The 25,173-nt window shown below is 37.7% G+C and overlaps 1 protein-coding gene across 3 annotated transcripts in view; it reads left to right on the top strand.

Annotated features, from left to right (window-relative positions):
* The first annotated feature begins 3,977 nt into the window (after positions 1-3,977).
* The window catches only part of RFTN2 (raftlin family member 2), a 65,204-nt gene continuing 44,008 nt past the window's right edge, over positions 3,978-25,173 (top strand). Inside the window, exons 1-5 of one of the 3 annotated variants that reach the window (XM_059927321.1) lie at positions 3,978-4,186; positions 4,439-4,643; positions 18,774-18,957; positions 20,492-20,606; positions 24,643-24,922. In XM_059927321.1, coding sequence (XP_059783304.1) covers positions 4,505-4,643; positions 18,774-18,957; positions 20,492-20,606; positions 24,643-24,922 — 718 coding nt within the window. In that variant the 5' untranslated portion in view covers positions 3,978-4,186; positions 4,439-4,504. The other 2 variants (XM_059927322.1, XM_059927320.1) reach the window with 2 other exon arrangements.

Raw genomic sequence — 25,173 nt, 5'->3', positions numbered from 1 at the left:
TTATGAAACTAATAGTACTTTAAATAGTTAAAACTCAATGTTGGTTTGCTAGCTTGTTAATTCTGGAGAGCATAACCTGGCTTTTTCATCTTTGTGTCCATGTAGTGCCTTACTATATAGTAGGCACTCCATAACACTGTTTAATTTATTTTTTTGGATCAGGGCCACATAAAATAGACTGGATTTTAAAATTATGCAAAAACTTTTTTCTGTAGGGAATGGGTTGAATGATACATATTACCTCTTAAAAGCTTTAAGACTTTGGTAAACTCAAGTGTTCGAAACTTGAGTAGTTAATGAGAATAATGTGCTACCAGTTAGGGAGAATGTTTTCATAAGGTTCATTCATTCATTCAAGGACTAAGTGAGCTCATACTAGAACATAGACAAGAACTGGTACTGTATCTCCATCATATCCAGCCACATAAGAGTCTGCACTTGGGGAAACCCCCTTTACAATACAGAACTGAAAGCTGTCCCTGAAATCTACAATTGGCAGCAAATGTAAATCAATACTGAAATAATGACCAATGTTAGAAAACATTTCTTCCAAAAATGTATCCTAATCACTGTAAATACTCAATATACGACAAGCCTGGGGATACACGATTAATAAAAGATTTTCTATGAAAACAAATGTAGTTGTGACAGCTGGATATCAGGGTGCAGGGGTGCGGAGAACAGACTTAGGTCCACATCTTACCGTGTGTACTACAATTGCCAGATACATCAGAGTTAAGCAAGAAGTAAGGGTGGGATGAATAGGTGGAGCACAGATTTTTTAACAGTGAAAACTATTCTGTATGATTCTATAATGATGGATGTATGTCAATATATGTTTGTCAAAAACCATAGATGGTACAACACCAGGAATGAACCCTAATGTAAACTATGGACTCTGGGTGATAATGATGTGTCAGTGAAGGTTCATTGATTGTAACAAATGCACCACAATGGTGCTGGATGTTAGTGGAAGTTTGTGCATGAGTGGGGATAAGGGGGTATGTGGGAACTTTCTGTACTTTCCACTCAATTTTGCTGTGAACCTAATATTATTCTAAAATATCAAGCTTATTTATTTAAAAAACAAAATAAAAAAACAGAAAACAGACATTTGTTTCAATGGAGAAATATGTTATTGAAGAAATGTACATATTTCTGGAGATGCAGCAAATTTTTTGACTAAAAATATTTGTCTAAAAATGTACACGCATTAAAGAGGTATGGAGCAAATACATGTGATAACCAACAAAAGCTTACTGCCCAAAATACAGTTTTAAAGGAAAAAAAAAAATCTGGGACTTTCCTGGAGGTCCAGTGGTTAAGACTCCATGCTTCCAATGCAGGGGGCACGTGTTCGATCCCTGGTCAAGGAACTAAGATCCCACCTGCTGCAGAGCATGGACAAAAGAAAAAAAAAAAAAAACTAAGGTTAAAATCTTAAACAGTTTATGGCCAACCACATATTTATGTAAGTAATGTAAATGAATTATTTACTCATTAGAATACATTTTCTCTGCTTATTACTTTCTAACTGATTTCCTTGTATGTAAACTCTTTCCTTTGACCATTTATGAAGTAAAATCTAAGTGTTTAGGAAATAATCCAATGTGGGGAAAAAAGTAATCTTTATAAAATTATTCACCATGAAACTTTGAAAATAGCCAAAATGCTGCTTATTAAACATAATATTAATACAATGAAATCCCATATAATTGTTAAAATAGAAGGAATGTGTGCCATATGGACATGGAAATGTGTTTTGAAACATCATTAAGGGTCAAATAAAATTTTATTTTGTTGGACTTTTGGAGAGAAAAATGATTAAGTGATGGCTTAGTTGTGAACTAAAGGAAGTGCAGTTCCTTTCACTAGAGATAAAAGAAATTCTTTAAGGACATAATGATACATCCTATTCATTCATTTGTTCAGTCATCAGCTCAACTGGACTACTGCAATACTCTCCTGAATGACTAGTCTCCCCCCATTCTTGCTCCTATTAAGACCATCTTCCTCAAAGCAGCCATAGTAACCCATCAGAAACACAAACTTATGTCACTTGCCTATTTCAAGCTCCTCGTTTGATTTTTCCATTGGATTATTTGATTCTCCTTTGCTGCCTACAAAATAAAGTCAAAATTCCCTTTATGCAGCATATAAAACCCATTACAACTGGCTCTTGCCGCCCTTATAGCTTAGTCTTCTTTCAAATTTTATGTTCTAGTAATTCTCAACTGCTTCATGTTCCTTCAGGTTCATGCCATACTGTTTCATGATTCCATAACATTGCTCGTGCCTTTCCCTTTTCCTGGCACATGCTCCCCACCTTTCTTTATCTATCTTATGCATATTCATCCTTCAAGACAGGTCAGATATTATCCTCCAAGCTGAGTTAGAGACCCTTTCTAGGGTTTCTATAGCATCCTATGCATACTTCTATCTTAGCAGCTACCAAATCAAATTGAAATTATCTGTTTATAAGTCTGTCTTCTTCCCCATTAAGCCTTAAGTTTCTTTAGGGCAGAGGCCATGTTTAGTCAACTTGTGTACCCAACCAGCATCTAATTTAGTGCCTGGAATATAGCAGGCGCTTAATAAATATAATGAGTATTTCATAAATAATCTTCCAGGCACTGCAATAGGAACTAGTGAACTTCAAATATTCTATTTCTGCCATCCAGGAGCTCACAGCAAAAGAGGACATGAAAAATGACAGGCATGGAAGCACTGGGAATAGTCAAATGAGTCACACTAGGTCAGAGTCTGCTGTCTTTTTAGCCAAATTTACCCAGAAATTGCTACCACCAACCATGCTCACCCTTGAGAATGAAGGACTATGGAATTTTCCTCTGTTAAAAAACACTTCTGAAAAGTAAATTGTTTAAAGACAAGGAGGTGGAAGGAAGAGACAAGAGGTCATAGTGATCTACAAACTAAATAATCCATACCCTTTTGACAGTTTTCATGTGCACTCTTCAATGTAATTGAAAAATCTTTTCAGGCTTGTGTTCTATAAAATCTGAAATGTGAGGTTTATTTTGTAAATAATGGGAATGGTGGCAGAATCACTTCCTTTCTACTACTATTCTCAACACTGTTTTATAAGGTAAGCACATTAACAAATTTATTTTATGCTATTCGCCAGGCATAATGTTAAGATATGAGATAAGATTATCTCATTCAACCTTCATAACAAGCCTATGAGGTAAGTATTATTATTAACTCCATTTTGTAGGGGGCAGAAATTGAAACTTGAAGACGTCCAGTAAGTTGCCCAAGATCACGCCTTTAGTAGGCATTAGAAGTAGTATTTGAACCCAGGCGGTATGATTCCAGGGCTCACAGTTTTGATGGGTACACCACACCACATGACACGTAAATGGTAAAATACAATAAACACTAATTACAATTGTTCCATTATAAATTGTTCTTGACTTCAGGTAAATAGCAATTTATAAGACTGAATGAATCAAGTTGTCAGTTTTGTTGTTGTTATTGTTGTTGTTTTTAATTAATGATACTCTGGGACCTGTGGAAGTGTTACTAGTTATTATCATAGCCTTCTAATAGTAGAGTTATTTAAACTTTATAAATGTTAGGGAAACTAATTATCCACATTACTGTCTCTTCTTTGCAATTAAATAAAGTCTTTTTATTATGATATTTAAATATAAACATTTTATATGCAGCAGTTTAACTAGTACATGATTTTTCCAGCCAAAAAAAACCTTCATTTGGAAAGAAATCCTCAAAAGTGCTATCTAAAGACTAAAAGTGGGCTGTTATTTTTTTAACTTTAACTTTTCTCCTTTTAGACTCCAGAAACAGTTTCCTGACTTCCTTTCTGGAAATGATTTTTGTTTCCAACCATATTGAGAATCCTTTTTTTTTTTTTTTTTCCATTTTCTCTCTCTCTCTCTCTGTCTCTCTCTGTCTCTCCCTCTCTCTCCTCTTGCTTTCTTGGTAATAGCAGGGAGGAAGGGGGGGCAGTGGGCACAGGAAAAAGGGAAAAGAGAAAACAGAAAAAGAATTGCACACCACTATGTCTGAATATAGCCTCTACTAGTAGATAATTCCATCTGATTTGCACTTTTGCCTTTTTATTTCCGTTTTTGGACACCTCCTTTATCATCCAGCTAACCGGGATAGACAAAGCACTGTTGGTGCCCTGAGCGACAGAACTCTGGTAGGGGGCTGGCTGTAAATTGACGTGGCATGGAAATTCTCCGCTAAGTTGTAGCAGCTTGCATGTTTCTCCTAAGATCAAGCCCAGCCTCCCGGAGCTGTAGCTTAATCATCATGGGTTCAACAACTTTACAGAAAAATGGATAGCAAAAGTCTTCAGCTCCTTTCTTTGGACTCAAATGTTTTCTTTTTGAGTATCTATGGTTTAGCTGAAAAAATCAAAGCAGTTAAGTCTGTAACTTTCTTTTTGCAGCTTAAACAACAGAATTTGCTGGTCTCCCTGCCCTATCCTGCAATTTAATTCCTTACAGATTTTGCCATGGGGTGCGGACTTAGAAAGCTAGAAGACCCTGATGATAGCAGCCCTGGAAAAATATTTTCTACCCTGAAGAGACCGCAAGTGGAAACAAAGACAGAATTTGCTTACGAATATGTATTGCTGGATTTTACTTTACAAGGTACTTTTTGCTTCTATTTTATTTGTTAAATGAAAGATTTCAGAGATAAGGGACTACTAGTTTTTTTAAGTGTTGGTTTGTGGATTTTTAAACTGTTTCTCATAATCAGATTGTACAATCAATCTAACAATAATGCTTTGTTTCTTAATTACACTCTGAAAGATTTTTGTTCTGTTTGGTTTTTGTAAACTTGGCTCATATGTACTTTATAAAATTAGAAAAACTGCTTGGAAATAATCCTTTCATTTTTAAATCAAATGCTTATTTGTAGAAGGACACGTGAAAAATGTTCGCTTTCCAGCCAAATAGCTCTAGCCTTAATGACAGTTTGTGTTTTGAAAAAGATCTGAAAGGCACAAGAAGGTAGCATGTAGGAAATATTACTTGCATCATGTGGAAGAGTATTTGCTAAGACAATTCTGAGGTTTCCAACTGTGTTAATGTTGTGATTGTGCTAGTCATTTGATATTTTTGACCAAACTAAACTTGAAGTTTGAAAATACAGAAAAAAAGATAGTCTTCTGTAAGATACTTCCTTTGCTTGCCCTGTCCCTAACAGAGAAACTCCCTGTTCTAGAAAGTTGGAAACACAAATAAACAAGCCCAGATGGCAGCCCTGTGCAAGGGACAGAGGCAGCTCAACTTCACAAATACTTTACCTCACTTCTTTTGGAAACTTTACTGTACAATCGCATTGATAAAACTGAGTTTTTAAAAAGCAGAAATATATCTTTAATTACAGGGTATTAAAAATGAAATTGAGTGTCCTGCTTGCTGTTAGAATTTCCACATATCAGTATTTTAAGTTCTTATTACAAAGTTATGCTTTTAATTCTAATAAGCCGCACGTTTTATCAGTTAATAGAAAATTTATGCTAAGTAGATTATCATGTTGGATATTAATTTCTTTTCAACTTAAACACAAATTCTCCATTTTTTGGTTTGCTCTGTGAACAGTGCATCTTTGTGCAAGAAGCAAGAGCAGCCCATTTTTCTTTGTCAAAAACTGAGCTAGCCAGCAAGCAAACTCCCTTCCAGAGACATGCACAAAGTCTGTACATATACTTTTAACATATTTACATTTCCATTTTTACCTAAGGCTAAGGCTACCAAAGGGGAAAATGTCAATATTCTTAATTTTCTTTTTAATTACTAAAGTTAAAAGTAGATTAAGATAATGGTGATAATCAGAGAAGTAACCACTCAAATGAATTTTTTCTATACTTTTTCAAAACCCGTCATTTGAGAAAATATTTGTGATGTGGTCCTATGTTTTCTCCATTGATTGTCCTTGTCAATTATCTTTTAGGACAAGTTTTTGTAAATCCACAGGATGCAAACACATATTTTCCTTAACCTCAAAACCTTGTCTATTCATAAAGTTTAGGCCAGAGCCATTTTGATCTGTGCTTTAAGATTTGCTGCACAACCCCCATAGGTTTTAAAGTAGCTTGAATTTTTTTTTTTGATTTATTTCCTCCCAACAATGTTAGCAATCTCAAACAAATTTGTATAAATGCAGCCATCCTTGAATCAGAAAGATCTACAACTTTCTTCAGAAGTCATTTTGGTTTTATTATTATCAGAAGCCCTTCTCTCTGTGAAAGGAGTAAAATTTCTACCTTCCACTCTAGGTGTTTGGAGGAGGTAATAGAGTATTACACTATAAAGTGTAAGTATGGGCATAGTTTACAAATGTTAACTCAGTAAGCAGGCACGTATTTTAAAGTTGCACCTGGTTCCTATTTGGTCCAGGGGCCCAGTCTCCTGGTGTCCCTTTTCTCTACAATTCTTCCACATGTTTTTTGTTTTGTTTTGTTTTTGTCTTTGCCTTTGCCTTTGCCTCTGCCTCAGAAGCCAAGACTCTGTATCAGCCCAGCTCCACAAACCACCTTCCTCTCCTCTGTTGTCTCTGACGCCCACCTATTCCTCCAGTGTATAGAGAAGTGAGTCACATGGGGGTTAAAACATGCCAGCCTTCTTCGTTTAGTCCTGGCCATTCTGACCTGGGGTTGCTGTGAGGACTACTAAATAGTGGCATCTCTTGCCTCTCAGAGGCCACGTGCAGTGAGCAACCTTTCAGGAAACAAACTGGTCTAGTGACAGCTGTGTGTGCTCATGAAGAGCCTGTCTCTTACCTTGTTTTCCTCTGTTTTTCCAAACAGAGGACATGGGACAGAGAGTCAAGTCCCAGTGGGGCAAGAGGAGACCCTTTGAAATTTCCAGTGCCCTGTGTTATGGTGGCTATAGTTATCTTGAACAATTTATTGATTTTCCATTTAGTTCCATTCTCTGTGTGCGTGTGTGTGTGTGTGCCTTTCCCACACTTTTTTTCTTTTTGGGGGTGGGTACTTTGAGCCATTACTTATATATCTCTACAGGAGAAATAATAGTCTAATCATTAAGTGCATAAGGCGCTGGAGTCAAGTTCCTGGGTTCTGAATCTAGGCTCTTTCACTCACTAACTTGGCAAGTTTATAAACTTTGCTGTATCTCAGTTTCCTCATCTATAAAATGGGGGTTCTGATGGTGCTTGCATAATAGAGTTATTTTAAGGATTAAAGAAAATTATACAAAATAATCTCCTTGAAAAGGTACCTGGCATTTAGTAAGCATTTAATAAAAGTTAACTATTATCCCTCCTGGCTTTATGCCAGATCTACTAACCGCACTAGTGAGATTTCAGCACAATTTTTGTGATAAATTTTCTGGATTATTGTATAGTAATCTATACATGTGTATGTATGAGAGTGTGTCAGTATATATATGAGTACATTATAGAGTTTCTTGGTGAAAAGTTAAATTAACTCTGCAAACGATCCAGAAGGGTTGGTTTACCTTCTTGTGCAATCCCAGAAAGCAATCTGAATAACCATGGCCTTAAGGATTTTTAGAGCATGTATAGCTTTATGATTAAAAAGAAATTTCTACAGTATTAAAAACCCAACAGAAGGACAGATGGTAACTTCCTTATTTGACTTTCTAATAGAATCATGTAAAACACATTGAGTAAAATTTTCCTGGCCCCTAGCTTGCTTTCTTATTATGAGAACAAGAAACTCTCATTGTCTTTTACCATCACTGTTACAGTAATAAATACATTGATGTATGGATTCTGTAGAAGATGCTGATAAGTAGTGAAAACACAAAAAGGAATAATACATAGTTTCTGCCCTCCAATATTTTATATTCTAATTGGTCAAACTGGACAAGCTCATGAACTCCTCAAGGTCAAGAACTATGCCACATCCACCTTTGCACTGCTGTGTTTTGCACGGTGTTTGGCACATGACCAGTGGCCAATAAGTTGTGTTGAAGTAATGAATGAAAAATTGCAATACGAGATACAGGAGGTATCAGGAAAAGGAAAAATCAATTTTGAATAGGATAAGTTGGAATTCAAATTAGGACTTTAACTGAACCTGAAGAAAAAAATAGGGTTTATATAATCAGAAAAAGATTAAGAGTTTGAGGTACTTTCAAGGGCTATTGAATGGAGAAGTGAGGGGGCGTCCCTGGTGGTGCAGTGGTTAAGGATCCGCCTGCGAATGCACGGGACACAGGTTCAATCCCTGGTCCGGGAAGATCCCACATGCTGTGGAGCAGCTAAGCCCGTGTGCCACAACTACTGAGCCTGCGCTCTAGAGCCCGCGAGCCACAACTACTGAGCCCGTGTGCCACAACTACTGAAGCCCACCTAGAGCCCGTGCTCTGCAACAAGAGAAGCCACCGCAATGAGAAGCCCACGCACCGCAATGAAAAGTAGCCCCTGCTCACCGCAGCTAGAGAAAGCCCGCGTGCAGCAACAAAGATCCAACTCAGCCAAAAATCAATTAATTAATTAATTAATTTAAAAAAGAAAGAAGTGAGCTAAGGGGGTGTTTAAAGGAGAAAAGCAGAAAATGAGGTTGGAAACAAATGGAGTATAGAATGCTCTGACTTGGAGTGGAATCAAGGAATCAAGGAGTGATTCCTTGATTCTATGGGGAATAAATAGCTGTAAAGGCTTTTGAACAAGTAACTGATAGATACAGAGAAGTATTTTTAGAAGATTAATGTGAGATTGCAGTGGGGAGAGATGCAAGTGAGGAGAAAAGTTGGAAGACTGCTTGTAGTGGTCAAAGCTAATGACGATGAGGACTTGCAGTAAGGACAGGATGTAGGGGGCACAAGTAAGAGACATTACCAAGGAGGGACTTAGCCTGTGGCTGGCTGGATATGAAGGGACAGAAAGAATGAGGAATCCAAGATGACTTCCCTGTTCTGAGCCTGAGTAACTGTGGAAATAATGATGCCTCTTACAGTATGGGGGGCGTCCCACAGGGAGTCAGTTGGTGAAACAGCAATTCCATTCCAGGCATGTTGCATGTGAGGTGGCTGTGGAACATCCTGGCAGAGAGAGTTACAGGTGCATGGCAGAGATGATGACTTCCAGGAGGAATTGAAGTAGATAAAGTCTTAAAGAGGAGAATATGGGCAGAGCATAAGTGTCTTGGGCTGAATCATCAGGCATATTTAGCCATATTTAGGACAACTCAACAAAAATGAAATAGAATGAAGACAATTGCGACTGTATAGCACCAGAGAACACAAGGAAAGGGAGGGTTTCAAAAAGCAAGAAATGGTCAGTAATCTTAAATACCAGAGAACTTTCAAGAATAATGAAGATGCAGCACTGAAGAGAATGCATTTAAAAATCAACAAGGGATGAATAAAGTATCAGAAACGAGGGAAGGAAGGAAAGAAGGTCAGTCCAGCTAAATTTTCTATGTCTGTCTGAATCTAATAAGTTCTTGAGTATTTCCTCAAGCAGTCAAAAGATTTTCAAATGTAAAGTGCTATATAAAAAGAAATTTATAATAAAGATGACTAAATTTACTCAAGCATCAACATAATCTCTGTCATGGTGCCTAGCCCAAATTCCTACCAGGTAAAAAAACTGCATAAGGACTTTCCTTTATTTTTTATTTATTTATTTATTTTATTTATTTATTTTTGGCTGTGTTGGGTCTTCGTTGCTGCATGCGGGCTTTCTCTAGTTGCGGCGAGCGGGGGCTACTCTTCGTTGTGGTGCGCGGGCTTCTCATTGCAGTGGCTTCTCTAGAGCATGGGCTCTAGGCAAGCAGACTTCAGTAGTTGTGGCACATGGGCTCAGTAGTTGTGGCTCTCGGGCTCTAGAGCACAGGCTCAGTAGCTGTGGCAAATAATAAAACTTCACAATTTCAGACTGTTGGGGGAAAGAAAGATCCCATTCTGACCTGGGGGAGTAGGGAATCTCTGAAAATAGCAAACAGTTGACCCACTTAAATAAATATTGATGTTGGGAGAAAATACATTTCTACTGGCAATCTACATTATATTGGGGTTTTTTCTTATATCTGGGTGGACATTTATTCTTTTTTTTAAATTTTTATTGGAGTATAGTTGCTTTACAATGTTGTGTTATTTTCTACTGTACAGCAAAGTGAATCAGCTACACGTATACATATATCCCCTCTTTTTTTGGATTTCCTTCCCATTTAGGTCAGCACAGAGCATTGAGTAGAGTTCCCTGTGCTATACAGTAGGTTCTCATTAGTTATCTGTCTTATACATAGTGTCAGTAGCATATATATGTCAATCCCAGTGTCCCAATTCATCTATTTATTCTTTGAACTAACACTTACTGAGCACCTACTGAGCTCAGAGTGAGGAATAAAGTCTAGTCCTTGACTTCTGTGAACCTGCATCCTACTGAGCATCCTGCTGAGGAACCCTGATGAATAATCATCTATTTACAGTGCATATATTCTATGCTGTGATACAAGCTTTGCTAGAAGTCTGAGAGTTATAGCAGAAAGAAGAGCACCTCCACCTGATTGGTGGGATCCAGAAAGACTCCTTAAAAGAAGTGCCTCCTCATCTGATCTAAAGAATGAGTGAGGCTTAGACAAAGATTTATATCCAGAATATACAAAATACACTGAAAATCAAAAAAGGAAAAGACAACCCAATAGAAAAATGGACAAGGAACTTGGACAGGTGGCTGATGAAACAGGAAATCTAAATGGTCAATAGACATATGAAACTGTGCTCAACCTCATTAGTAATCAGGAAAAATTCATGTTAAAACCACAGTGAGAAACCACTACAAATCATCCAAAATGGCTAAAATGTCAAAAGACTGCTAATACCAGGTGTCGGTAAATTGGTACAACCATTTTGAAAAAACAAAAAATGCTTTGTCATTACCTAGTTAGTGAAGATACATATACCCAGTGGAAGCGTGCACACGCATGCACCATGCAGCACATACAAGAATGTTGATAGAAGTGCTATTTGTAATAACCCCAAAAGTGTGAACAACTCAGAAATCCACGAACAAGAGACTGGAAAAATAAATTGTGGTAAACTCATACAATGCAACAGTATACCGCAGAAGTGAGCCAACTTATCCTGAAAGGGGCCAGATAGTAAATATTTTAGGCTTTGTGAGCCGTGTGGTCTCTGTCACAACTACTCACCTCGGCCAGTGTAGTGCCAACATACCATATGCAACAAAACAGGCCGTAGGCAGTACTTTACTGTCCTCTACTATACTGCAATGAAAACGAACAAACTACAACTACACAAGCTGCCCAAGATTAATCTCACGACCTTAATGTTCAGTGAAAGAAAATAGACACAAAATACTGTATGATTCCATTTATATAAAGCTCCCAAAATTGGCAAAACTGAACTATAGTGTTTGCTTGCATTCTTGCATAGTAAACTAAAAAGAGCAAGGAGTGAGGACCACAAAAGTCAAGGTAAAAAAAAAAAAGTCAAGGTAGCACAGAGCAGGAGAGGGGGATTGTGATTGAAACGGGCAGGAAGGGAGGCTTCTGGCGTGCCCGCCATTTTCTGCTTTTTGAATGGATGGTGGTTACCAAATGCTGGCAGTTTTAAGTATGTTTTGTGCACCCTGTTTGTATGTTACATTTCTACCCCCACACAAGATGTTTTTAAAGGTTAAAAAAAAAGGCTGAGTAAGGAAGTGTGGGTAAGGCAAACAAGGCTGAAAGACAAGCTGTACAGACTCAGAAATGAGAGAAAATCTCATGGTTTGTCTGGGAACTACAAGTAAAACCGAACACGCAGAGTGCAGCACATGCAGGAGGCAGCGGTGAAACACAAGGCTGCAGGAGTTTTAATGGTCATAATGCGATCTTTCGCATATCTGCCTGTAATAATGAGCTCTGCCGTCCCTTGGAGTTTGAGTGCATTTCAAAACCACAGTTGTATTACTTCAATTAAATATATTAATGAGTGACTACAAAGATGGCACCTTTATTGAAAACATAAAATGTTATGTAATTTGGACGTTATTTATATAGTAGTTTATCTTTCTAAGTAACTTAAAACATTTTGATAAGTAGAGTAAACCAGATACTCCTTTTAATATCTGTACATTAGATTGATTAACAATTTATAGTAGTCAAAAGCTTTAGCTCAGCTCATGTCTGAATTTTCACAAATTCTGAATTAACAGTGATGCAAATCAATGAAGCTTTACTTTCCTGTCGGTGCTCGGATGTACTGGCTCTGGAGTCATTCTGTCTGGTTCAATTACAGTCTTACCGTTCACTAACAATTTGGGCAAGTTATCAAATCTCTCTCTTCCTGAGTTTCCTCATCTGAGAATAATGATAATATCTGCCTTGTGGAGTTTTTGTAAGGGATAATTAAGGTTAGGCATGTAAAGCCCTTTGCATAGTGCCTGGCGCAAAATATGTACTTGGTATATGTTACTTATTATTTTTTACTATAATTGCTGGATATAATATGGAGTTTGACAGTCTGTTCCCTTTTGAAAATATGGTAAAATTGCTTGCCAGTGTCTGTACATCGTGCTTTTATCTGAGGAAACAATGTTTCATAAATATTTCAAAAATACATACCAATCTTCAGAAGTAAATTGGTGGAAAGAACATATACATGTCTTGGACTGTTTTCATAGAGTTACATCATCAGAGCAAACCTTTTGGCATTGAGTAAGTTCTTAGCTTTTTACTAGAATGTGACTTTTTTCTATTTTTTTTTTTTTTATAAATTTATTTGTTTATTTATTTTTGGCTGTGTTCGGTCTTCGTTGCTGCGCGCGGGCCCTCTCCAGTTGCGGGGAGCAGGGGCTACTCCCCGCTGTGGTGCGCGGGCTTCTCACTGCGGTGGCCTCTCTTGTAGAGCACGGGCTCTAGGAGTGCGGGCTTCAGCAGCCGTGGCTTGCAGACTCAGTAGTTGTGGCTTGCAGGCTCTAGAGTGCAGGTTCAGCAGCTGTGGCGCACGGACCTAGCCACTCTGTGGCATGTGGGATCTTCCCGAACCAGGGCTTGAACCCGCGTCCCCTGCATTGGCAGGCGGATTCTCAACCACTGCGCCACCAGGGAAGCCCTCTATTTTGAAAATTTGATATTTGTCTATGAAGCTTTTAAGCAAAGGACCATAAAAAACTCTACTGATATTTTATTTTGGAAACTATGAGGATAAATGATAGACTTGCTTAACCTTCAGCACGTTTCAGTTTTAATCAGAAAAGTCCACTCTGCATGTATATAGTTTTCAAAGCAGCTGCAAAATACTTTCCTTCACCAGTTCTTCACAATAGCCTTGTAAGGTGTAATAAAGCTTATACAAATCGTGTAGCATTGATTGAACGGCAACCAACCCCACCCATTAACGCTGTCAACAACACCATTTGTTCCTTCTCCCAAGGAACTCTCAGCGGCTGGGGAGCTAAGAAGAGCAAGATGGCTTGCAGCTGCTGCTAACTGCCTGTGCTGTTCAGTTCTAGCCAAAACAACCACACCTCCCCCCTAATTTCCTGTGTTTAAAAAGTAATAGAGTCTCTGATATTACTGCCCCAGTGTAAGGACATCAAATCAAAGGCTTGGCTTCAAACACCAAGCCTATCGTGGAGACATAATTATTCACTCTGGTGAGCGCTGATGAAAATGCCTCACTCTGCGTGCACAGCTTGCCCCTTCCTCACCTCTCTAAGCTGAATCAGGCTGCCAGTCTCTTTTCAGCACAGTTTAAAACATTATTAAGAATCGAGGGGATTACCTGAAGGGAAGTTCTCAACAAAATTCCCAGATTTATTTCACCTTTCCTTGCTCCTAGGTTTACCTTTCTTGAATGACACTGGCATGTTTAAAATAAATCACAATGTAGGATAAGAAGGACAATTTGTCAACAGAATGAACCCCAGCCCTCCTATCACCATCATCCTCCTGTCCCCACTAATGAGGAAGATTTGGATCACTTTCTGTGTCCTAGGATGCTGAACACTGTCTAAGATGGTCTGGGTGGCCTGGCCTGGACCTGGGCAGGCTCTGGGGTCTGCAGAATCCCTGGGGCGACCCAGAGGAGAAGCTGCAAACCAACAAGACATGTGCCATATTCAGCCTTTAGACAGGTCTCGCTTGGTGTGTATAGTGTTAAGATATTTGAATTAACTGTCACTTTTTAAAGTTGGGAGATATACATAAGAATCTGGATTTGGGGGTTTTCTTAAAAAAATAGAAGATCCAGCAACACTGGGCCCACATGACCACATGGCAGCACTGGACCAGGGCTGCTGCACTCTTGGATGAGGTATTAAGTCTTCCCCAGGTCCCTCCTTCAGCACAGCCCCTTTCCTTGTTTTATCAGGCTGATACCTTTGGACATTTGAGTCTGGGGCTCAATGGAGCAGATCAGCGTGAGTTAGGGACTGTTATTTGGAGTGAGTTGGTGGGGGCGGGGGAGGGGGACACCTAATCTATAGGGTGAGTTAGGGACCTGAGATCTAGAGCATGAGTTAGGGGCCTCTGATACAGAATTCTACAGATGGGGAGACAGGCTGGGCTTTTGGAATAAATCCAGATCTCTACAATGATCTTCCTGGAGATTTTTTTAAACCAAAAATGACATCTCTGAGGGCAACTTCATTTGAAACTGTCTTTCTAAGCTGGGCCACCAACAGACAGGCACATCACTGATATTTGAGTGTTTACTTTGTACCAGGTCCTGGGCTCATGCTTTACAATTACTATCAAAGCATCTCTATGAAGTTAATACCATTGTTTGTCCCTGTCTCAGAAAGGCAAATTAACTTGTTCCAGATCTAGTAAATGGCATGAGTTGAGCCCAGGTGATTTGCTTCCAGATCCTAATGCTCTTAGAATAGTGTGCTGCCTCTCATTCCACAGGGGAGGACTTTAACAAAGCAACCAATAGTTGTATAGCACATGCTACATGCCAGATACTTTCTAGGAGCACATATAAATTTATTTAATCCTAACGACCCTATAGAGTAGACTCTATTATTATTCTTACCTTGAAGATGAGGAAACTGAGGCACTTGGGTGCAAAGTACCTTGCCAGGCTAGTAAGTGGCAGAACTGGGATTTGCATCCAGGCATTCTGGTCCGAAGGTCTTTTTTTTTTTTTTTTTGGCTTGTGTGATCTTAGTTCCCCGACTGGGGATTGAACCCCGGCCCTCAGCAGTGAAAGTGAGGAGTCCTAACCACTGGACCACCAGGGAATTCCCCCTAGAGTCTATTTTCTAAACTACTGCTCCATGAGCATGAGCACCCTGGAGCTCTGTTCACTGAATATGTTAATGTTACAACCAATTTTTCATTCATTTGGTCCTTTAACAAGTATTTTTCAAGCACTTATCATAATTGTCATGTCTATGCCGAGTGCTATTTATCGAAAGACACAGACCTCCAATAGAAGAACATGCTCATTTGAGACAGTTGAATAATTAATGTAAAGCACTGAGCCCAAAATGACATGATCTTTACAAAAACTTATGTGTAAGATATGCTTATTAGTACTGATGTACAATTTTTTTTCTCCCTTTGTAACTTTCCTGGATTTCTCAGTTTGTAATTCCTCTCAAAACTTCTGTGTGTGTGTGTCTTTGTGTGTTTCAGGCATTAACATTTCTTTTGCATTGAACTCAAGACAATAACCTTACTTTATTGAGAGTGCAAGAGGATGTAGATTAGACTAGAAAAGCTGGATTTGTTCCACTGACACAAAATTTCTCTGACATCACCAGAGAACAAGGTGTTCCTTAGAAATACATTCTCTACCTGAACAGGAACCTCTTTAAGCACCAATGTCCTTCTGTTATAACTATCTTCTTGTGATTCTATTTAACGTGTTACAAAATTCTACCTTTGTTTTACAACAAAGAAACAATAGAACAGAACGGAGGGAATGATTTCATTATCACTATCAATCGGACCAATGAAGTGTAGAAAGTCCTTTAAGAGACCTCAGGCTGTAAAGTTTTTACAGTTCTTTTATCTAGTTTTATAATTCATTTTATTCCCTCTGATGTCATCTGTACCCCTTGCTGCCATCACTGTGTCCTTGCTACTTCTATCCCAGTAGGGGTTCCAAGCCTCTACCGAAAGACTTAGCACTAGACCTGAGATGCTTTTAAGTTGTACACACAAACACAGAACTAATAACATTGAATCTGATAGTCAGAAAGCTGTGCCCTTTTCAGTTCTTTTTAAGCCTTCCAATCAGTTTGGAGTTACTATGTCTTTAACACCTCTCTAATGGCTAATTCTCCCTTTCAACAAAGAGAGAGTGGGGCTGTGGCTCAGTCCTTGGCAGATAACAGTATCCAGCTAGAATTTGGTAAGTATTTTCTTTTTGTTGTATTTATTCTTTTTTTTTTTTTTTTTTTTTTTTTTAATTAATTTATTTATTTATTTATTTATTTTTGGCTGCGTTGGGTCTTCGTTTCTGTGCGAGGGCTTTCTCTAGTTGCAGCGAGCGGGGGCCACTCTTCATCGCGGTGCGTGGGCCTCTCATTATCGCGGCCTCTCTTGTTGCGGAGCACAGGCTCCAGACGCATGGGCTCAGTCGTTGTGGCTCACGGGACCAGTTGCTCCGCAGCATGTGGGATCTTCCCAGACCAGGGCTCGAACCCGCGTCCCCTGCATTGGCAGGCGGACTCTCAACCACTGCGCCACCAGGGAAGCCCTGTTGTATTTATTCTTATGTAATTTTCTACTTATGGTAAGTGATTCTGGTTTTATGCCCTTAAGGAATTCTCAGTCTAACAGCAGAGACAAACACATAAACAAGTATCTATTAATACAGATTGATAAGGGAACTAGTAGAATGCACAGCACAGAGGAAGGAATGATTAACTCAACTTGGGGAGCAGGAAAGGAAACGAAGTTCTGGCAACATGAAACAGTGTGCCAGGCTCAGGAACTCCTGTGGTTCAGTCCTGCCAAAGCGAGATGTACAAGAAAAAGGATGACAAGAGTGAAAGCTGAATAAGTAGACAGAGGCCAGACTATGAAGGTTCTTTTGTATCATGCTAAGCATTACCATTTTCTACAATAAGCAGTGAGATTCAATAAAAGATGGAAATTTTCTTTAAATTTTTGTAGGATTAGTATATAGTTCTAAAAATAAGTTTAGGCTATGTTTCATTCCTTAGTCTTAACAGTTTATTCTAGTTTATAGTTTTTTAGTTCCTTTGTTTGGAAATCAGGGTTGATAGTTAAAATACTAAAAAAGTAAGACCAAATGAATCACGGAGTGATTGCCACACAACCGTGCAGAACTGGGTCATTTTGCAATGAAATCCAGCTGTTTCTTCCAAACCCAGGATCAGTCTCTTTGTTTTCATTCCTATTCATAATTATGAAACTATATTGTAGATTAGTTTAAATCCAAAAGAGGATGAAAATTTGAGTAAATGGATTCATGCTGGTTTATATAACTTTTCTTTGAGTGCTTTATTTTCACTTGAGAAGTTGGCATGAACCCACGTGAATCCAAGTGGTGGATTTCTGTTCCATCACGTGGATATTAATGTAAGAGGAGGTAGGGATTTCCTCTGACCCTTCTTCCTTGTCTGCTTCTTAACCTACTTCCTGTGTTTGGGCAATTAACAGCAGCTATTTGCTGGACAGCACTGACCACACTGACAGAAGGCCAACAGCCAGCACTGCCCCTACCTGGAGTTCATTTCATATGTTTTGTTATTCAAGAGATAGCCAAACTGCAGCTCCATTTCTAGTTATTAAGTCTTGGTTGTTTTCCAGAAAATGAGAAATATTGTCACAGAAAATGAAGTTGTTTTTAAAATTAATACTGCTAGAACATTCATTTTCCCATATAACACACCCTTTTCCTTTTACTAAAAACTACACAGATTGTACTATTCTATAGTTTCTACAGATTTGCCCTGCTTCAAAGGAATGTTTCAACTGCATATCAATTTTGCGTTTAAATTTCCTGTGTATTTAGAATTTTTACTTATTAAGAAGAACTTCTGGTTGCCTTTACTTTTTCAATTTCTTTACTCAAGTATTTATATAAGTGCCATAAGAAACCATATTTTTAGTTTCCCAGAGAAACTTAAAACACGATGTTTTTGAAATGTAATTAGAAATAAGAAAGCACTTGACAGGGACTTCCTTGGTGGCGCAATGGTTAAGAATCCGCCTGCCAATGCAGGGGACATGGGTTCAATCCCTGGTCCGGGAAGATCCCACATGCTGCGGAGCAACAAAGCCCGTGAGCCACAACTACTGAGCCCGCATGCCCTAGAGCCTGCATGCCACAACTACTGAGCCCACATGCTGCAACTACTGAAGCCCACACACCTAGAGCCCGTGCTCCACAGCAAGAGAAGCCACCGCAATGAGAAACCTGTGCACTGCAACGAAGAGTAGCCCCTGCTCACCACAACTAGAGAAAGCCCATCGTGCAGCAATGAAGACCCAACAGAGCCAAAAATAAATAAAATATTTTTAAAATAATAAAAAAATTAAAATGTGTCTTTAAATAAATAAATAAATAAATAAATAAAATAAAACTGCCTTATTTGAAAAATATATATAGGGCATTGTATTTCTACTTTAAGACATATTGGTAATACTATATATCTGCCAGCTGCTAAGATTACTTTTGCTTTTTCTGAAATTAAATTAGAAAATATATAATACCTGTTAGTATAACTTTATTTGAGATTAAATCATATGGATATGTTTCCTATTCATTAGTATTATCATACGTAGATAGAAATAATATGTAATTCAACTTTATGAATGTGCAAATCTCTCTTTGCATTTGATATTTCAGCTTTGCCAAACCCAGAAGTAATCAAGATAAATTCAATTCTGGATATAGTAACAAAAGTGGAAGACTACTATCTTAAAGGATATATTGTTGGGGCTATTCATCCTGTTATACAACCTGTTGGGCAGCAAAAACACCTGCCTGCAAGTTACCTATACAGGGTGGTGCTATCGCGCTTGAAATTAAGGTAAGCCTGACGCTCCAGAAAACTGTCATACTAAGAAGCTGTTGAGAGAGACAGTTTTCTTTGGCTAAAAGTTTGAACAAAATGATGGAGAATAAAGGATAATTAGGGGTTTTGGCTTAAGGCACATTTTCCAGCAGTTGAACCTTGATTAGGAGAAGGAAACTTAAATCTCCTTCCTTAAAACTTCTCATAGATTTAGCCCCTTGCAGACAAACCGGTCCTAGGTAAGGATGTCAATGAAAAAAGGGAAAGGAAAATAGACTCAAGAAGCACCTGAAAGCTGGTATAGCAACTTCAGCAGATGAGGGGGTATCAATTAGCTACATCCTATCACTGGGCTAAAAGAGCTGACTGAACAAGTCCACTTTCACTGAGCATTTTTTTGAACTGTCCTGTATTGTTTTATTAATAATGGCAACAGAAACTATCTTTAACTTCCAAAACTTTTACAGCCAAAAGGCCTACATGCCAAGTTCTCACAAACTGGATAGATCTCTTATCAGCTTTTTCCAAAAAATAGGATGGGAAAGCCAGAAAGCCATCCATTTTAGGTTCTTTTTTAATAGCTGTTTTTCCAAACAATACTACAAACGTTTTTGCCAACCAAGCTTGTATGTTTCATAATATTCAAAATACTGTTACTCCTTCCAATGAAGAATGAAAATAACCTGACCAATGTCTTTGATTAGCACACTAAATTTTTTTTACACAACTCTTCAACTGTATCAAAATCATCTCAAAGACCAGGGTAAAAACTGTGTTTTCTCTTTAGAGCGATTTTAACTATGAAAGGGCTAAGCTGAGAAGGGAAAAGGGAGAAAACAGGAAAATTGGGAAAAAAAGAAGAGGCTTTAAAAAATCCCAGATGTGCTTTTTAGGGACACTGTCTGCTACTGAGTAACTAACTGCCTGCCTACACATGTCTGAGAGGGCATGTACACAAGCAGCTTTCACCATGACAGGGCACCTCATCAGATATTTACTAGTTCAAGCATTACTAAGTAAATATGCCATTTACCACACCATAGCAACACTTATGTCCTAATTACAAATCTTACAAACCATGGATAAATTATTTTTCTCTTTTCGCATTACTTCAAATAGATTTAGCAGTGCCCTGCCAGGGCTAATAATCAAGGGGTGAAGATCAGAAAAGAAAAGAAAAAGGAAAAAGACAGGACAATATTTATCTGCACTTAAATAGGATTGTTACTTGTGCTTTTGTACAATAATGAGGTATAACAGTGATCTAAAATCATTTCTCATAACTTATCAAAACAACAGACGTGGAGCTTTTCTTTCATGTTAAATTAGAAATTAAATTAATAGAGGTTTTAATTAAGGAAATCTAAATTAATAGAAGTTATTGTGTTTTTCCAATATTTTTACATAAGAAGACAGCCATTAGGGTCGAAATAACAAAGAAAAAGGATTGCCTTGAACTTATTTGTGAGTTTCTCACTCATTTTCACATGAGCATATTAGCTGAAAATCAGCAATTGGCTTCCAACCATAAACATATTCTCTGTTACAGCACGAAGCATTCGACAGCACCCAGTGGACAAAGACGCCCAAGGCTTGTGATTGAGGAATGTCCTCTAACTTTTGAGACACAAACAAATGACGTAGCAAAAGAACTGATAGAAAAGGTACTAAAAGTATACATTTTTTCATGGGATATTGAGAAATATTTCTTCTTTCATGGATATTGAGAAATATTGAGAAATATTTCATATTTCTTCTTCATCAATTTCCTTTCCTACTTTAAAAAGAACAGGAAAATGATAGGTGACTTAGTCTACCAGAATTTAAAACAAATTGAAGCACAGGTACCAAATTGTAGAGTTAAAAACAGAAATACAGGCCAGTGAAACAGAATGGAAATGCCAGAAATAGATTTCTACATATATAAGAAGTTTCATAACAAACTTGATGAAATAAAATGGGGGAACAACCATTACTTCGTAAGTGCTGCTGGGAAAATGAGCAATTGTTCTATAGTAAATAGACTCCACACTTTTCACATGAGATAAAGAGGTAATTTTTTCAAGTGCAAAAAATCTGAAAGAAAATGAAAGAGTGGACATATTTAATTATGAATAGATTGAGTAATTTGAGTTTGAATATATAAAGATTTATATACTAGTAAAAAAAAGAATCGGGGGGACATCTGCAGCAAATGTGTCTTATGGAAGCTTCATTTTCTGAATATATATGAAATGAATACAAACGCATGAAAGTATATTCAGTCTTTTTTTTTTTTTAATTTATTTTTGGCTGTGTTGAGTCTTCGTTTCTGTGCAAGGGCTTTCTCTAGTTGCGGCAAGCGGGGGCCACTCTTCATCGCGGTGCACGGGCCTCTCACTATCGCGGCCTCTCTTGTGGAGCACAGGCTCCAGACGCTCAGGCTCAGTAGTTGTGGCTCACGGGCCTAGTTGCTCCGCGGCATGTGGGATCTTCCCAGAGCAGGGCTCGAACCCGTGTCCCCTGCATTGGCAGGCAGATTCTCAACCACTGCACCACCAGGGAAGCCCTATATTCAGTCTTGAATGGACAGACAGAATCCATGGACAGAAAGGAAACACAAATAATAAAGAGACATTTTGGCAAAGGGTTCAACCTAACTAATAATTTTTAATGTAAATAAAAACTGAGAAGTAATAACTTACCAGTATTAACTGAGAAATTAAATTGAAAATATTAAATTCAATGTTGGAAAGAACTTTAAGAAAACATTCATATACATTCACATACAATGCAATTGACATTGTAATAAATTAGTACAGTGTTTCTGAATACCAGTTTGGCAATAAAAGTCATAAATCTTGTTTTATTTTGTGACCCAGTAATTTCCTCTTTAGGAATCTATTCCAAGAAATTAATTGAAAAGGGAAAAATCATGTTTATACAAAGATATTTTAATCAACAGTGAATAGGGGCCAAATTCTCAACAAGTGGAAAACTGAGAAGGAAGCAATGGTCCATCAATATGATAGACTATTTTATGGGCATTGAACATGACAACTATCTTAACTGTTGAGAGAAAAACATCTATTCAATATAACTTAATTGAACCTTAAATGAAAAATTGAACACTATATGTATATTGATTAAAACCAAAAAAAAAGAGTTGTACATTCATAAGTATTCTAAATTGACAGGATTTGATGGTGAAAGTTTGGGTGTTTTTTTTTAATTTTAGTTGCATTGACATATGTGTAAGGCTTAGCTTTTACTTAAATGAATACTGCCAAAAACCTAAGGCATTTCCTGTCAAATAAGAAACTGAAATTTGTTCGCTGTTTCTGTTTTTCCCAAGCTTTAAATGACCGTGTGTGTAAGATTATCTGTGGTTTGTGTTTAGCCAGTTAGAGCTGCCAATGATACTTCCCATTTAGATATAAAGTCACCATTCAATAAGGTTTTTCAGGAACAGTCTTTGACACTAGATTTTTATAAACAAGGTACACATACTATTTACTACTACTATTCTGGGGAAAAAAAAATTTTTTTCTGGGAATAAATCCACTCCAGAAACAAAAATCTAACTGCTAATTTAGTCTTAATAGATCATCATGAGAGCATTTGTTTTGTATTTGACTTCCTGGACACAAAGGTCTATTTAAACAGGAAAGTACTATTATTTCAGCAATTAAAGTAATGGGGTTATTTTATGAAGAGAAAAGCTTCAGGAAAAATAGCACATGAAATATTTGAACATTGCCCCGTCTATGAACAAGAGCAATAGATGAGTGCCAAATATTATTTTTGAACGGCTGCCTTATATAAAGAGTTGATTGTTAAACAGCTAGATTTTAAGTCATTTTAACATTATGTCAATGTTTGCTCTTTTTTTAAATTTAGATTTACAAGTGTTTTCCCCGGATTTTAAAATAAAAATCACATGAAAAACATCAATCTTGCAACTTAAAAAACGGAAAAGACAGTAATACACTATATGATACCAGCTTTTCCAGTTTTTCCATTGCTAAAACTTTTTAGTAATAGAGAAAGTCTTCTGCAATTTTTCACCCAAATCAACGAATAAGACCTAGAGAAAGCACTGACATTAAATTTACCGGTTTCCACCTGCCTCCTCACCACCTCCTTCTCCTCTCCCGGGAAACCTGATATAAAGGACAATTTATGGTTATTTTTAAGGCTTCTTGCAATGTCACAGTCTTAATGTGTTAATTTATAGGAGTAAACGATATTGTGCCAGCAGTGTTTGTCCTAGCTCCATACACCCACACCCTCTGTCCGTCTCAGCGAAGTTACAGCAGCCTCCATTGCTGTCTGGTTTCACCCCGCTTCTTCCTGGCCTTTTTCATTCCATTTTATTTCGGACTATAGACGTTTGCACTTGCAACCTCCATCATAACTCTTTCTTCGCCTCCCAGGTGAATTTAAAACATTTAAAATCTTTAAAACAGTGGCCGTATAAAAGATGTTGCTATTTCTTCATTTTAACTTATTTAACGAGTACTTATAGAGCACCTATAGGTACAAAACATTGCAACACAAAAGTGAGTAAGATAGTACCTGCCCTCAGAAGAATCGTCAGCTTAACACAGGAGAAAGACGTGGACACAAAAAGAACAAAGAAATGATGCAAAAGCAGAGAAAGAGAAAAGTGTTGAGCATGAAAATAACCACTCTTAGGGTCTCAAATTATTTCACTGGCATTATTTCATGTGCTTCTGAACCCTAGTCTTTAACTGATAGGACTGAATCTAATCATGTGTATTTGGCCCAGAAAGGAGATAATAGTACCAAGATATAAGCAAATCAGAAACTTCTGATTTGGGCTTACGCATTATATGTACGCATTTGTCAAGAATTAGTCTTTTAACAGTTTTCTTTACACACAAGCAAAGCTGTATGTTTTCTGCTTTTAAATTAATGTCTCTTCTTTATTATTAAGATGTATTTGGTAATTTTTTTTTTTTTTTTTTAAATGGAGGAGAAAGAAAGAATGGCTTTATTTCTTTGCCAGGCAAAGAGGGAACACAGTAGCCTAGCGCCTCAAGAACTCTGCCCCCCTCCCTGGGGAATAGGGAGAGGTCGGTAATGTTATTTTTGAGGATTTCTTGGGATAGTTTTAAATTTTGCTTCAACTAGAGAAACCATTGTTAACAGGGCTGCAAAAATCATGCTATGGAATTATTAGTTCTTCCCAAATAGTAACCTCTTGGAGAAAATATAATTTTTAAATTAAGTAATTAATTTACTTATTTGTTTGTTTGTCTATTTATTTATTTTGGCTGTGCTGGGTCTTGGTTGCGGCATGCGGGCTCTTCATTGCAGCGCAGGCTTCTCTAGTTGCAGCACATGCGGGCTTAGTTGCAGTATGTGGGATCTTAGTTCCCCAACCAGGGATCAAACCTGCATTGGGAGTGCAGAGTCTTCACCACTGGACCACCAGGGAAGTCCCGAAAATATAATTCTTGTTTTCACAGTTTCTAAAGTGTATCAGTTCTGTTTGAAGAAACCACAAACATAGTGTGACATGGTCTTAGGATTGGTGCTGTATTAGAGGTCATTAATTTGTTTATGAATGGGTCTTTACTGGTCGATTTACTCCTTTTCTAATGGATTTCCTTAATAAGCCTGAAGGTTAATTGATAAAGCAATTAATGCAAATGAAGTTTACGTTTTGTTCTACCATGTCTTTTTAAACCTCAGATTAATGGAGGTGCTAAAAGAGGAATGAAATTTGTTGGATTCATATCACAGCACTGTCCACCACTTAAATTCTGCAATGGAACCAACCATGATGGAGATACAGAATCAGCACTACATGTGAGACACAGTTCAGAGGAAAACTGTAAAATTTGGAATGAAGGAACATTAAGTGGGCAATCATCTGAAAGTGGAATTGAGGAAGAACTACATCATGAAAGCGGACAGTGTCAAATGGAGCGAGATGGCAGCCCCAGTTTCTCTAAATCAAGAAAGGGAGAAGGTAACAGACAAGATGGGTAGAAATAGGGTGTATATTAGTTTAAATTTAGCAAAAGTATGTTTTTGAGGGTTTTTTAACAAATATGAGGCAAATTAAATCTCTAATGAGTATAAAGATGAAAAAACTAGTATAAACTTGTCTTGATTTTTTTTAATTATTACACCTGGAATAAGGTAGGGCAGTTTTCCAAACAGTTATCCCTAGCATGGTCATACACCACCATCCACATTACGAAACTTTGTGTTGAAAAT

Source organism: Balaenoptera ricei, chromosome 7 (genome assembly GCF_028023285.1).
Source record: "Balaenoptera ricei isolate mBalRic1 chromosome 7, mBalRic1.hap2, whole genome shotgun sequence".
Classification (NCBI taxonomy): domain Eukaryota; kingdom Metazoa; phylum Chordata; class Mammalia; order Artiodactyla; family Balaenopteridae; genus Balaenoptera; species Balaenoptera ricei.
Note: the sequence above shows the minus strand (reverse complement) of the source record. Positions and strands in the feature narration are given on the sequence as shown.